This window comes from Carassius auratus, chromosome 1 (assembly GCF_003368295.1).
Source record: "Carassius auratus strain Wakin chromosome 1, ASM336829v1, whole genome shotgun sequence".
NCBI lineage: Eukaryota > Metazoa > Chordata > Actinopteri > Cypriniformes > Cyprinidae > Carassius > Carassius auratus.
In genome coordinates this window covers 20,528,288-20,542,574 of record NC_039243.1, presented here as the reverse complement: position 1 = coordinate 20,542,574, position 14,287 = coordinate 20,528,288, and the positions used below count along the sequence as shown (strand labels likewise).

At 37.0% G+C, this 14,287-nt stretch overlaps 1 protein-coding gene across 1 annotated transcript in view; it reads left to right on the top strand.

The window, feature by feature from the left end:
* The window catches only part of LOC113106621 (glypican-5-like), a 228,487-nt gene that overhangs the window by 46,609 nt on the left and 167,591 nt on the right, over positions 1-14,287 (top strand). Inside the window, exon 4 of the mRNA XM_026268740.1 lies at positions 12,478-13,172. Coding sequence (XP_026124525.1) covers positions 12,478-13,172 — 695 coding nt within the window. The remainder of the gene's footprint in view (positions 1-12,477; positions 13,173-14,287) is intronic.

The following is a 14,287-nucleotide window of genomic DNA, read 5'->3' as shown; positions in this document are numbered from 1 at the left end:
GAATGTTTTCTATTACGCTCAAATTGCGTTAAAGCATTTTAGGTTGATACAGCTAGCACACATGTGCAGTCTCAAGCGCATTTCATGTTTCTATGGCAACCAGTGAGGGACACTTCGACTGCCAAACCGCGTTTTACATTTTCTCCCATTTTTATAATATTATAAATTAACCGTTTAATCTTAAAGTTTTAGTGGTTCAGATTCAGACTCGATGCAGAGCAGAGAGCACAGACAGAGATCAGATGATAGTAAATAAATAACGTCAGCGGCCATGGCATTGCACGAGCGATCGTTATTATAGTTCAAAAGGGCAAACAGTCTAAGTTATTATGCGAATTAACTCGAGTCAGAATGTACATGTGCACAGTAGCATTTGTCATCCGTCACCGTGACATCAAGTGGACTTTTGAAGCTGAAATAATGAGTGGATTCAGCTTGGACTTTGAATAACGAGAGGAATAACATGAATAACTTTCTTGTCGGAGGATTGTAATGCATCACAGGCAGTCAGGTACAAGGAAGAGAGACTACGGCTCTTTAAATTAGGTAAGACAAAAAGCTGTATTCTTCGCAACAGGTTTATTGACTTGTAATAGCAATTTAAGGTGGAATATGTGAACGTCGGGTCCAGTTGGGTCTGTGTCAAAAAAATATGCATTTCAGAAAGGCGGGGCTTAGAGGAGAAACAATAATGTACAATATTTGGAAAATACTTTTTTTATGCTTATACTGCATAAACATATTTCATTACACTGAATACACAAAATACATGCTTGTTTGTTTTTTGCAACATCATATGACCCCTTTAAGATATGTGAAGTTAAAGTAATTAATTAATTAATCAAATCAATCAATGAATTAATTATTTTATTTATTAATTTATTTATTTTAGTTTTTAGGTGTCATTGTCAAAAAGGTTAGTATTTGTGAATTTTTATTTTATTTTATTATTATTATCATTATTATATTATTTTCTTTAATTCAAGGTTAATACATTTCTGGCTAACTCGTTGTTGTACTTAGTCCAATATTATCCGAGTTTAAATACATACAATAGATATTCACAAATTGTTATTTGTAAATAATTTGTAATTATCATTAACAATTTTTTTTTATTTTCAGAACATTTACGACTTCTTTATTTTTATTTTTATTTTTATTTTTTTAATCCTTCAGCTTCTCTATACTGATCCATTTTGGTGAACTGAACTCTGTAACACTGACATGTGATCCTAGCAGGAGTTGAATCTTTCGCTTTGCCCACAGCTTCATTTATTGCAATTCATGCCTCACCTAAATCAGACACTGATGTAACACAGCTTATGAAAGCGCCTGTCCCAGACGTAACCCCAGCCCCTATAAAAGCACCAACATGCACACTATCCACTGCGCTAAATAGGGGTGAGAGGTTCCAGCATTTCATCATCAGACACATGTGAGTTTTCACTACAGTCCGAATAAAACCCATGCCACCTTTCTGTTATCCCATTCTTTTTGCACTTCAGTTAGGATGGCGTAATCGCAGCCAGCCGTGTTGATGTTTGCAGAGGTCAAGAAGGAAACTCTTTGCCAAGAGCTACTCCTTTGCAGTCAAACCCTTGTGAGAGAAGCAAACAGAAATGCTGCCAGTGAACAAGTGTTGGTCCAACTCAAACAAACGTAGCAGTCAAGTCATAAAAAGCTGCTTCTTTCTTCACACTAGAGCTCTGGTTTCAGGTCAGACGATTACAGAAGCACCTTTAGTGACACCTCGCTAATCAGACCATCGTGAAGCCGACTGGTGTATGCCATAGATAAGCTTGGCTGTGCTAGAATGGGGTGATGAGACATTTAGTTAATTCATTTCTAAGCACAAATAGAAGTTTTGTAGTTACATAAAAACATAAAAATGTTAAACCTGGCCTCCCCCTCTCTCTCTCTCTCTCTCTCTCTCTCTCTATATATATATATTATTATTATTATTAATGTATTTTTACTTCTCTCTCTAATAAATCTATAATAACACATTTTTTTGTAAATTGTTTTAAATCAAAGAGTGAAAGTATTTACATGAGAACGATAATTAATTTTAAAGCGTGTGTGTGTGATTATTTATTCATTTATTTCTCAGTTGTCACTACGAAATAAGTCTGTGTATGCCGTTTATGCTTTGCTTAAATTTAAATTGAATAAATTAGAGATGCACCGAAATGAAAATTGTTTTTAGATTTTTTCCCTTTTTTTTTCACCATTGCACAAATGTTATTACAAAATATAATATATATATTTATACAATGAATATTTCTTTACATTTTAGCGGAAATTATGATTTTTTTATAAAAAAAAAAATAATACAAATGTGACTGAGCAACTGACGAGTAACACTGTTTCAGTGCAGATTTCAGTGCATTTTGGACTTTGAACCCTCGTTAACAAGCAGATCCGTCGCGAGCTCATGCAGCGCTGTTTGAACACATTCATTTTTCACATGCACACATGCGTGCGTGAATTAGAAAACAAAACATTCTGCAGATAATTTCCTAATTGTTTAAGGCCATTTCAGGATTTCAGGATTTCAGTCATCATACAGTAACCAACAACAATCACCCCTTCCTCTTCTCATCGAAGACGTGATGCAGTGCTAAACAGTCTCTTGCTGTCAGTGCTCGTAATGATTTTTGTGTCTTTCTCTGACAGTTCTAAATGCTTCCACACTGCTGACATGTCTGTTGCATTGCGCATCTCACTGTACACTGGATGCTATTTAATTTCATCACATCATTGTTCGGTATAGTTTATTCTGTCTTTTTGCTTATCCGGCCAAACACCGAAATAGTTTTTATTTTTTTTTCATTTTTTTTTGCTATTTTAAGATGAATATTATTGGTTACCGAACATTTGGTGCATCACTATTATGAATTTGAAAATCTTTTTTTTTTTTTTTTTTTACTTGTAGTGTTAGCACAATGTTATTTTTGTATTTTAAAATGTATAAATATTATTGTAAAAACTAATAAAATTTATAATTTAGTTATTATTTCACACATTGTTACCATTAGCGATTTTCAACAATTGCATGTACATAAGCATAGCTATTTGATATTACAGCGGCGCCCCCCCACCAACACATCTCAAGACCACCACAGAGACCTACTAGTCCTGCGAGCCGTGACGTACCGTGCCTCATTCATGAATTAAATAATATGCTGTCATGGCTAAGTAGATTACTTAGCATTATTGAAAATGAGTAATGCTGCAATTATGGGTCGAGGGATGAGAATGGGGTCTAGAAAAGTCTTATAGCAGCCAGCCAGATTCATGTGAGAGAGAGGAGCTGCATCAAATAGGATGAAACGCATTCCTGATTGTGCTACGATGGACAAAGATGTCAGGGGAAACAGCTGCAAGAACAATGCATCTCGGATGGGGCAGTATGTCACTATGACTAATTAAATGTTGTAGAACGTGTACATGTATGTGAATTGGTTGACTGGAACTATTTAAATTTAGAGTTGTAAAACAAGTGAAAAGAAAAACCACAACAAGGCTTTTTTTGACGTAAATGTCATAATGCAGTAAAATTGTCAAATTTGTCCTGCTCTTACTGTGAACAATTTGTTGTGCACATTAAAATATAGAAAAAAAAACAAGATTGTCTTTATAATAACTTATCAATAATTATAATTGAGGTGTTTAACTTTTTTATTTGTAAGTAATAATAATAATAATAATAATAAATCTTATCTGAATAGTGCTTTTTGTACAGAACATTTAGCTCAAAGTGTTTTGAAAAAAAAAAACATGACAATAAACACCAAGTACTTCGACTGAAAACAAGTGAAAATACTAAATAATAAACCCAATGTATAACGTTAAAATACGATTACAAAATGTATAACAAAAATGTTAATTAAAGTCAAAGACAACTTAATACATCTAATTCATGAAAGTGCTTTTATTTATTTATTATTGGTTAAAAGCTGAAATAAAAATGTTTTTCTAGATTTAAAAAACAAAAAAAACAAAACAAAAAAAAACATTTAGCTTGCTGGCGTCCTTGTCTGTTTTCACTGTCTGATTTTACAGATTCCTCTTATTTAGCTGTATTAGGATATTTAATTCCCATTTTTCATAAATTTATCATAAAAATCATGTCCCCTGCTATATATTTCACATGTAAATGCATTAGATTACTGAGGTAAATTAAGTTGTATATTTTGCTTTGTTGACTTTAAATGTTGTAAAACAGGTTTCTGAACAAAGACAAAGCAATCTCTTTTGTAGCATTTATTTCCTTTGACATTAAACCACTGGCCTGATTTTTAGTAGCCTGTTTGAGTGTTCTTTTAAGAGCTCACATGCTGTTTGTAAATAAAAATCAAGTTTCCACCTGTTTTTGTGGTATAAACGAAGTGTCTTTATGACCTTTGAGTGTCCTTGTCATAGTAGCAATAACCCTTTTTGCAAGGCCTTACAAACATCACGTCATCTGTCTGTATGACAGCTCGGAGTTAAGATATTTGTTCTTAGCTGTGGTTGGGCCCTTTATCTGATGAACAATGCATTAGGGCAGCTAATGCAGTATTCATGCGCCGTCTGAGCATTGATGCATTGTTCTTCCACCTGTAAAGATCAGTCCCGTTTGGGACATACACTCTGCATTGGAAGATCAAAAAGCACTCAACAAAATGTATCTCTAGCATTAAGAGGCAGAAATACAAGAACCCAGGCTGTTTTATGATAATTAGCAAAAATTGAACAAGCAATGCAACTATGCAAGCTCCATTTCATGCATCGTTTTAAAGGAATCGTTTTTCCAAAAAATGAAAATTTGCAGAAAATGTACTCACCCTCGGGCCATCCAAGATTTATATGAATTAGTTTCTTCATCAGAACAGATTTGGAGAAATTTAGCATCACATCACTTGCTCACCAATGGGTCCTCTACAGTGAATGGGTTCCGTCAGAATGAGTCTCAACAGCTGCTACAAATAATACAATAATAAACAACAAATAATCACTGTTGGGAACGTTACTTTAAAAAAAAGTAATTAGTTATAGTTACTCTACTTGTTCCAAAAAGTAACTGAGTTAGTAACTGAATTACTCTATAATAAAAGTAACTCGTTACCAGGGAAAGTAACTATTTGCGTTACTGTTAAAAAAATAAAAAAAAATTAAAAAGTTGCTATATGTCAAATATTTATTTATTTTTTTATTTATTTTTTTGGAGCAGTTTTCACAAGTCAGTTAAAATGAGTAGAACAGACAGGTGTTCGTACATAACTTTCGATATGTATTGCACGTCAACAGACAGCAAGAGTTTTATCCTGCACTTCAAGTATTATCTTTGTAAGAAAAGTGTTTCTGGCCACTAGCTTTGTAGATGCGTTTGTCACATATTACATGTACACATTACATGCACGTTCTTGCCTTTGACCACAATGAATTTGAAGTAGTGCTTATATATCCACCTTGAAAATGCCGATTTTTCATCGGATTGCTCCTGACTCGCTATCTCTGCTGCTGCTGCGAATCTTGCGTGCGTGCGTCAGTGTGTGTGTGTTTGACGCCGCTGGCGTAAAAACACTGGCTCTGATTGGCTACCATGAAACACATGACTGCCTTAGCCAATCATAATCGCTTATCTCGTTATTAACTCACCTCCTCACTCGCGACTTGTGAGTCAGGGGTGCGTTCAGATTACATAGTTCATTAAATCAATGCATAGTAACGCACCGCATTTAACGTCCAGTAATGTTAACCGCGCTATAACAACGTGAAAAGTAAGATCACATTTACCAAATGTACGGAAGTGTTTTAAAATACTGGAATGTTGTGTGATAAGGGTCGTCATTGACAGTGCCAGCAACATGGTCAAGGGGATTAACCTCTTCCCTGTGACTGAAGAGGAGGATGAGGGGACTGCGGGGGCCAGCAGCAGCAATGCTAAACATGAGGAGGAGGACGGACCACCTGAGCTGTCACAGATCGAGGTGGAATAGGTAGCGGCCAAAACATGATCAATGAGTACTTTACTGTGTCCAGTTTACATTTGAGGTGTCCCATTCACTGTTTTGCTTTGGAGGATTCTCTTCAAACTGGTCCAACAAATGACTACATTCACAATATAGCATGTCTTCTTCCACCATTTTTTCAAATTATTATTTTTATTCAAAATGAATGTTTCCAAGCTCAAAACACACATATCCTCCTACCTCATTTGATAAATGTCAGCAAGGGCAAATAATGCAGATTGAACTTACACACAGCGAGTTTAACTCTTTGTGGTTAAACTCACACACAATCATCACGTTTCTTCACGATCCTGCCCCCATTTGTGGTTTGAAATGTGTATAACTGAGGATGCCAGTCAAAACAAAATTGGCTTTTCAATGACTCTTGAAACCTCCGTAAACTGAGTGCGTCGTATAAAGCCCCTGATGTTTGCTAGAGCATGTGTTGTATGAATCATAAACTAAGACAGTCAGTGAGAGTCTGTCTCAGAAAAACTGGGATGATTGAAGTTCTGCTAATAATAATAACAATAATAATAATAATAATAAAAAGATTGTTGCTGAGTAACTTTCTGCCTGGATGCTGAAAAGCTGAAGCTGTAATGAATAATAATATTAAAAAGAAATATAATATTTCATAAGTTATAGATATAGAAATATACTAACAAAGATGTACAATAAACGTACTTAAAAATATTAACAAACAAATGAAATGTAAATGTATACATTAATATGTATTTCTAAGTTTACAACACTAGCACAGATGGTCTGAGAGCTAGAATATATGCAAAAAGTGTTATAAAACTTTAATTTGTATTTAATTGGGTTTTTAAATAAACCCCCAGATTTTTATTTAACATTTAAAAGTTGGCAAACTTTAAGTTCACAGTTGGGATCATCTGATGCCAGCTCTTAATTTGGCCCTGGATTTATATCGAACCACGCAGAAAGAATAAGAGTGCTGTTTAGTAAATAGTGGATTGGTAATGAAAAATAGCCCTGTGATATTCACGCTTGAGATGGATCCTGCTGAAACTCAGCTTAGCATAGCCGTCCTTGAGTCTTTCTCATGGGCTTTTCTTGTCTAGTGTCACGCTATGAAGCACACATATGGTTCCAATCGGAGGTGACACGAATCTCCTCTCCCTCCTCCCCACCTCCTGTTCTCCTCATGCTCTGAATGAAGGAAATGCCATGGTTTTACCCATCATGAATCGCAGGTGTGCTCGCCATGCTCTCTTCGTCTCAGTTCTGACGAGTTAGCACTTTTGTCACGATTTAATTTGACCTGTCTTGTAACTCTTTGTGGGTTTCCCTGAGGTGTCCCCTCATGGAGACATCAGCAGAAAACGTTGAAGCCATCGGCCGTGCTTCAGGGCAGAACATTTCAAGGTCTCTTAGCCTCAGTTATCCTGCTGTCATGCTAATAGTTTGCCTCTGGAAAGCGAATGTGTAAGATGAAGTCGAGGGAATGGAGGTGACCGTGATTTCACCAAGTACAACATGTTTCAGGATCAACATTCAACACATGAACTCGAATTGTAAAAATGTCATTTATATATTTATTTGTTTCTTTATTTATTTACTTACTTTTGGATGAACAAACATATACAATAAGGGAACCTACATGTGACTGGGAATGTCAGAAATAACCAGAAAAGTCATAAAAATTAATCAACCAGAGAGTGTGGGAAACCATGGCACCTTTAAGGGTGGTCGCTTAAGGTTTCGACTCTGGATTAACCACGAGAGCAATGAATTTCTTGGAAATAGCCACTCACCGTGTCCTTCGAGTTTGGTTCTCCTTGACCGTGGCGCGTAATGAGCCACTAAATGAGACACATAGCCACGGATAATATAATGGGTTCTACTCTAGTCACCTCGTGTCAGTTAACTCACTAATCTTTTCATTTAGCTCCAGAAGACTTTACACGCACACATGCTCAGACTTACTTATTTCTGGGGTCTAGTAAGGAGGATTCATTAACGCTCGGTTGTAAACAATCTTCGGTGACCTCTCTCAAGCAACCAGCCCTTAATCAGCTGTGTCTAATCCCTGTGAACCCTCAGTAGTCGGCCAAGACCAAATGCATCGAATGCGTCTAATCCTCACTGCATGACACCTGCTGATTCATGCTCTTTTTTTGTCCTGCTACTACAACCACTTAAAGGGATACAAGTATACGCTTACAAATTGAGGTACTTTATGGTTCATTGAAGAACCTTTAACATCCATACTCTTAATCCGTGTTCCAAGAGGGGTGTTATGTCATAGTACTGTGGTTCTCAATTCCAGTCCTCCCATACCATCGCTCTGTATATTTTGCTTGTCTCTATAATTTAACACACCTGATTCAGGTAACCAGCTTGTTACAAGAGAGCTCCATGCATAAACTGTTTTCCCGATTGACATGGTTCCTACACTACTCCCTGAGCACAGAAATCCGAAATCCACTTCAGGTAACTTTGAAAGTGAAAACGGTTGGTTAGAGTTTTAAAAATGGTAATTTGAATAAATGGTTGTTTGAAGAACAGTTCACTTAAAGGTTCTGTGACACAACTAAAAACGGTAGTTGTATGGTAGGCCTATTGCTATGAAAACCCGCTTTCAGAGCCTTTATTTTGAAGAGTAGAGAGGATTCTGTTGACCTGCTCTCATGATGCAGCTAGTAATTCTTTCACCAGTTGAGGGGATTGATTGCCTCTCTTGTGCTGAAGTGTGCTTTGTGGATTGTTGTCAAAGAAGGTAAAATTGCACTTGATGTTCTCAGGGATTGGAAATGATACAGTAAAGTGATTTAAAGAAACACCACCACCACCACCACCCTCTTTTTCTCTCTCAGATCTCTCTTTCTCTGCCCCTGCACACTCTTTCTTTACATGCCTCGTTCTCATCACACACTTACACCACAACCCATGATAGGCACATGATGTGCTCGGCTCTCAGACAGACATATTTATCTGTGCAGCGGTATTAGGGCAACCTCTCACCCTTCTATGTGATTTGGCTCCAGTCTCCCTGACCCGTCTTACCGCGACAGATCTCCATAGCAAATCCAAAGCTGCAGTCAGACATTTATTTACAAAGAATCACGCCATGGATAACATGCCAGCAGTGTAATATGTGCGAAACTTAAATAAGGGTCCAACATTAGCTCTTCTCAAGCACTTCACAATGTATGACAAGGGGGAAACTTTGGGAGAAACTGAGACTCTAAAACATTTTATAGTAGCTATATCAACTTAAATGATAAATGATTCTGGTGTTAACGAGGAGAAAGAGGTGGTTCTGTGTCACCTGAGGTTCTGTTGTCCTTCATATAGTTCTCGGGACTCATAAAAAACACAGTAAGGATTTTGCTAACTCTGCAAATCGTGCTTCATCCATAGACAAAAAAAAAAAAAAAAAAAAAACTTTCTGCAGGAAATTGGACGTCCTGCCGCGCTGGTCCTGTAACCTGCATCAGGTTATTTCTGCTTATCTGGCCCTGCTCCAGTCTTCCTCTCTGTCTTCTACCTCCTTCATGGCGAAGGCATGTGTTTGCACTCTTTATGTAGAGCTATTCTCCCAGTGGTCCTCAGATTGTAAAATGTGTTAAATATAATTTATTGGCTGAGATCAAAGCTGAAGGATTTAATCCAAAAATATCATTGGCAAGCCTGAAATCTCTTTTGCCAAGATTTATATACACTACCTTTAGAAAATTTGGTGTCTGTAAGGTTCATGTTTTTGAAAGATGTCTCTTCAGCTCACCAAGGCAGCATTTATTTGATCAAAAAACTATAACTGTTAGCTTGAATGCACTGTAAGTCACTTTGGATAAAAGTGTCTGCTAAATGCATAAATGTATTAAAAAAAAAAAAAAAAAAAAAAAAAAAAAAAAAATATATATATATATATATATATATATATATATATAGTAATTTTTTATACACTTATGCTGAATAAAAATATTAATTAAATTAATAAAAATAGGCTTTAAACATTTGAACAGTAGTGTATATTTCTTAATTTCAGTAGTGTATATTTCTTCTTGATAAAATATCCTAATTTATTTAATTTATTTTTTTAACAAGAAAGTGCAAACAGAATTAAAAGCGAAATAAGAAAGCCCATTAAAACCACAATAGCTAGGAGTCATTTTCAACATAATGCTCTCTGAATTACTGTTGGTAATGAGTGTTTGGAAAATTTGCACAAAGATGATTTTGGTCATCATAAACCGAGATAACAGAGAATAATAAAAAAAGACAGATGATATTTCAACGCACTCTTTAAATGCAGAGATATTGGAGAACGCTTCAAGGCATCATTGCACCCTTGTATCTTCAAGCTCTCTGTGTTTTATCAACTTTTTTTCTTCTTCTGTCTCTCTCTCTCTTTCTCTCTCTCTCTGGACTGAGGAAGCCCTTTAGATCTTGTTGCACACAGATAAAAAAGCATCTCATATTTGGTTTGCCTGCAGGAAGAGTCATTCTCTGTTCTGCTGCTTTCTAAAGGCCTGGACTCATTTCTTTGTAGTGGGCTTTTATACACTCAAAGCACAGACCATATTGCAAGAATGCCTCTAGTTTTATAATATTTTTATGCAAATGTCAGAGTTACACTACTGTTCAAAAGTTTAGAGTTTGTTTTTAATGTGTAAGTCTCTTCTGCTAAGAGTTTATTTGATCAAAACTACAAACAGTAATATTGTGAATATTACTACAATTTAAAATAACCAAATTCTATTTTAATATATTTTAAAATGTAATTTATTCCTGTGATGCAAATCTGAATTTTCACCATTATTATTTGGGCAATATGAGCTAAAATTCATATCACAACATTTTACACTGTCAAAAAGTGAAACTTGTATATTATACTCATTCATTACACACAGACTGATATATTTCAAATATTTTCAAGAACGCTGTGTGTTTGGTTATGAAAGCGAAACTACTTTGTTTGGCCTTCCAAAAGAGGACGATGATCCATGCTGGTCGCTGAAGAAATACATCAACTTCACACTGTGGATCACCGGATCAGCTTTCACCATGGATGAAGCGGAGTCCAGCCCGGGGTAGTCACATGTGGTTGCCACAAGCCCAATGGAAGCTCCTTCGTTGAATCCGCCGGCCACGCCATTCTCAAGCCGGCTCTAGGCCTCCAGCCTCCGCTCACTCAAGGCCGCGGTGTGTGACACTGTTTCGTTGTGAAGGCGAAACTACTTTGTTTGGCCTTCCAAAGGAGGACTCGACTAGAAATCATGTTTATATGACGTTTATAATGGGTTTTATGTTTGAGGGTTTATGTCTCGTAGCTCCAGCCGGATAGAGCATCACAATATGTTAAGGGGCGTAACATTTCCGTTACACGCTTGAGGTATTCGGCCAATCACAACACACTGGATAGCTGGCCAATCAGAGCACACCTCGCTTCAGACTGATGAGCTTTGTAAAAATCTATGCATTTCAGAAGGCGGGGCATAGAAGAGAAACAATAATGTACATTATGTGGAAAATTATGTTTTTTTTTTTGTTTTACCTTAAACCGCATAAACACATTTCATTACACCAAATACACAAAATAATGTTGTTGTTTTTTAGCAGCATCATAGGACTCTAATTCTTTAATTGCGCCATCTAGTGGTCTGTTATTGATACAACCACAACTGCTGTGACTGATAACGGTGCGATCAAGCTGGTGCTGCAAGTGATGTTGAGGTAATTAAAATATGTCAAATTAATACTTTGCGTTCAATTATTGACTTAGACAAGTGGCCACATGATAAGCGGGACATTTATGCAGTGTAGTCATTATCACCCTGCAGAGGTTTCTTTTTGCAAAATCATCTGCTGACTACACGATCCCTCAGTTTGGGAACCACTGGAGTATGCGATTTGCGCTCTATTAGTTTGGTCTGTTGCGATGCTCTATGTGTTTGATTACTAATGCCTGTGTAGTAGGGGTTGCACACAGAGGATAAAAACTTTCAGCCTTAACTCTTTATCGTCATTTGTGTTAAAATTTGCAAAGCGTACCAAACTTAACAAAACTATATAAATGCAAAATTTGAATTCTTTAATATATAACAGTATCCATGGTACAGCAAAATCCATATCATGGAACAACATAAAGTTGTAATTGATTTATAAAGTAAATCAATAATAATATACTGTACATACAATTCAGTGAAAAGATGGCAGATAAAACCATGATAAATGTAATGTGTTCTCCAAATAAAATAAATGAAAGTAAAACCCCAGAACTGTAGTGTATATTGAACAAACTTAATGGACAAACCTGTGTTTTGTGTGAACAATCCTGCTTTATTAATTTCTAAACATTGCAAGTCAATGTGAAATAATAAAAAAAGACTATTTCTAAATGAACAGGGCTTATTGCTTATATATATATTTTTTCCAATCAGAAATCATTTTGTATGTAATAACTTTCTTTCTAACTGTATTTCACTATTTTTTTTTTTTTGTCTTGCAGAAACCGTGGACTCACTGGTCCGTCAGGCGGAGAACCACACTCATGCCGTCCTCTTGCAAACGTACCGTGACCTGGCCAGTCCTGCGGTGGCTCCTATCGGGGAGTTTTTCACAGACGTTGCTCTCTTTGTCTTGGGCTCCGAGCTCAGTCTGGAAGAAGCTTCACATCGCTTTTTCAATGCCCTTTTCCCCCTGGTTTACGAGCGGCTGGTGGAGCCGGGTCTCTCCCGCTTGTCTCCACCGTACGCTGAGTGTGTCCGCGCGGCCTGTCGGGATCTGGCACCATATGGTGGAGCCCCAAGCCGCCTCGCCTCGCACATCTCCCGCGCCTCACTGCCTGGCCGGGTGTTTCTCCAGGTGCTTCACTTGGGTGTCGAGGTCATCAATACGACTGACCACATTCAGCTCAGCCGGGAGTGTAGACGTGGGTTGCTGAGGATGAGCTACTGCCCGCACTGTCAGGGTCTGACCAACAGCAAGCCCTGCATGGGCTACTGCCTCAACGTGGTACGGGGGTGTCTCGCCAGCCTGGCTGAAGTGGACGCCCATTGGAGGGAGTTTGTGCGATCGTTAGAGATGCTCTCCACCCGCATGCATGGAGCGCAGGACCTGGAGCAAGTGCTTCTGGGAGTTGACGAGTTGGTGAGGGACGCTGTGGCCCACGCGCAGAGGAATGCACCGCGACTTTCTGCTCAGGTATGCAGGATATCTGTGAGATAGTTTGCAGAAAGGGCATGTAATCAAAAGTGTTTTTCTAAATGATCTAAAATGATCGTGCATATGCCAGCATTTATTTATTACTGGTTTATTGTATTTCAGATTATATTCTGTGAAGTGTGAATATTTATGTTTACTTATATTTACATTTGGGAAATGCTGTTATTTGATGCAATTTCAAGATATACATCTTTTCTGATGAGATGTGCATGAAAATTGCATTTGATTTTTTGCACAGCCCTAATATAAACACATGGCATGAAAAAAGTATATATATATTCTTTTTTCATGTCATGTGTTTATATTAGGGCTGTGCAAAAAATCGAATTCAATTTTCATGCACATCTCATCAGAAAAGACGCTCCTGTAATTAGAAGTGTATCTCCAGCACGTGCGTTCAGATCATGGTTGCCAGGTTTTCACAACAAATCCTGCCCAGTTGCTTCTCGAAACTATCACGTTATTGGTATTTTTGCTTCGACCCGCGGACATGAAAAACAACCTCCTGGAACCTCCTGGAATCGCGATTAGTTTTGGACTAGTTTTAAGAAGCAATAGGGCAGGATTTGTTGTGAAAACCTGGCAACCCTGATCTGAACGCACGTGCTGGAGATAATACTTCTAATTAAAGGAGCGTATTTACTGATGAGATGTGCATGAAAATCGTATTAGATTTTTTGCACAGCCCTAGTTCAATCATCAGTATTAAAACAATAAAAGACCTGAAATATTTCAGTTGGTGTGCAATGAATCTGAAATATATGAAAGTTTAATTTTTATCATTACATTATGGAAAATAATGAACTTTTATCACAATATGCTACTTTTTTGAGAAGGACCTGTATAAGTCCTCCAGAAAAGCCCTACTTCAGTGATTTTGGCTGGAATAAACTGATGCATTGGCTAATTAGATACATATTTCAGTTTTCACAAAAATTATAATATTTTGACATGACGGGAGCATTTGATGTATGAAATCCTGAAAACTCTATGTTTGTTTACTTTTATGGCTGTGGCATGTTGAAAACCCTTACATTTACAATTAGGTGAACCAGAAACGTTTTCCTTCCAAACCCAAACATTGGCCTTTGCAT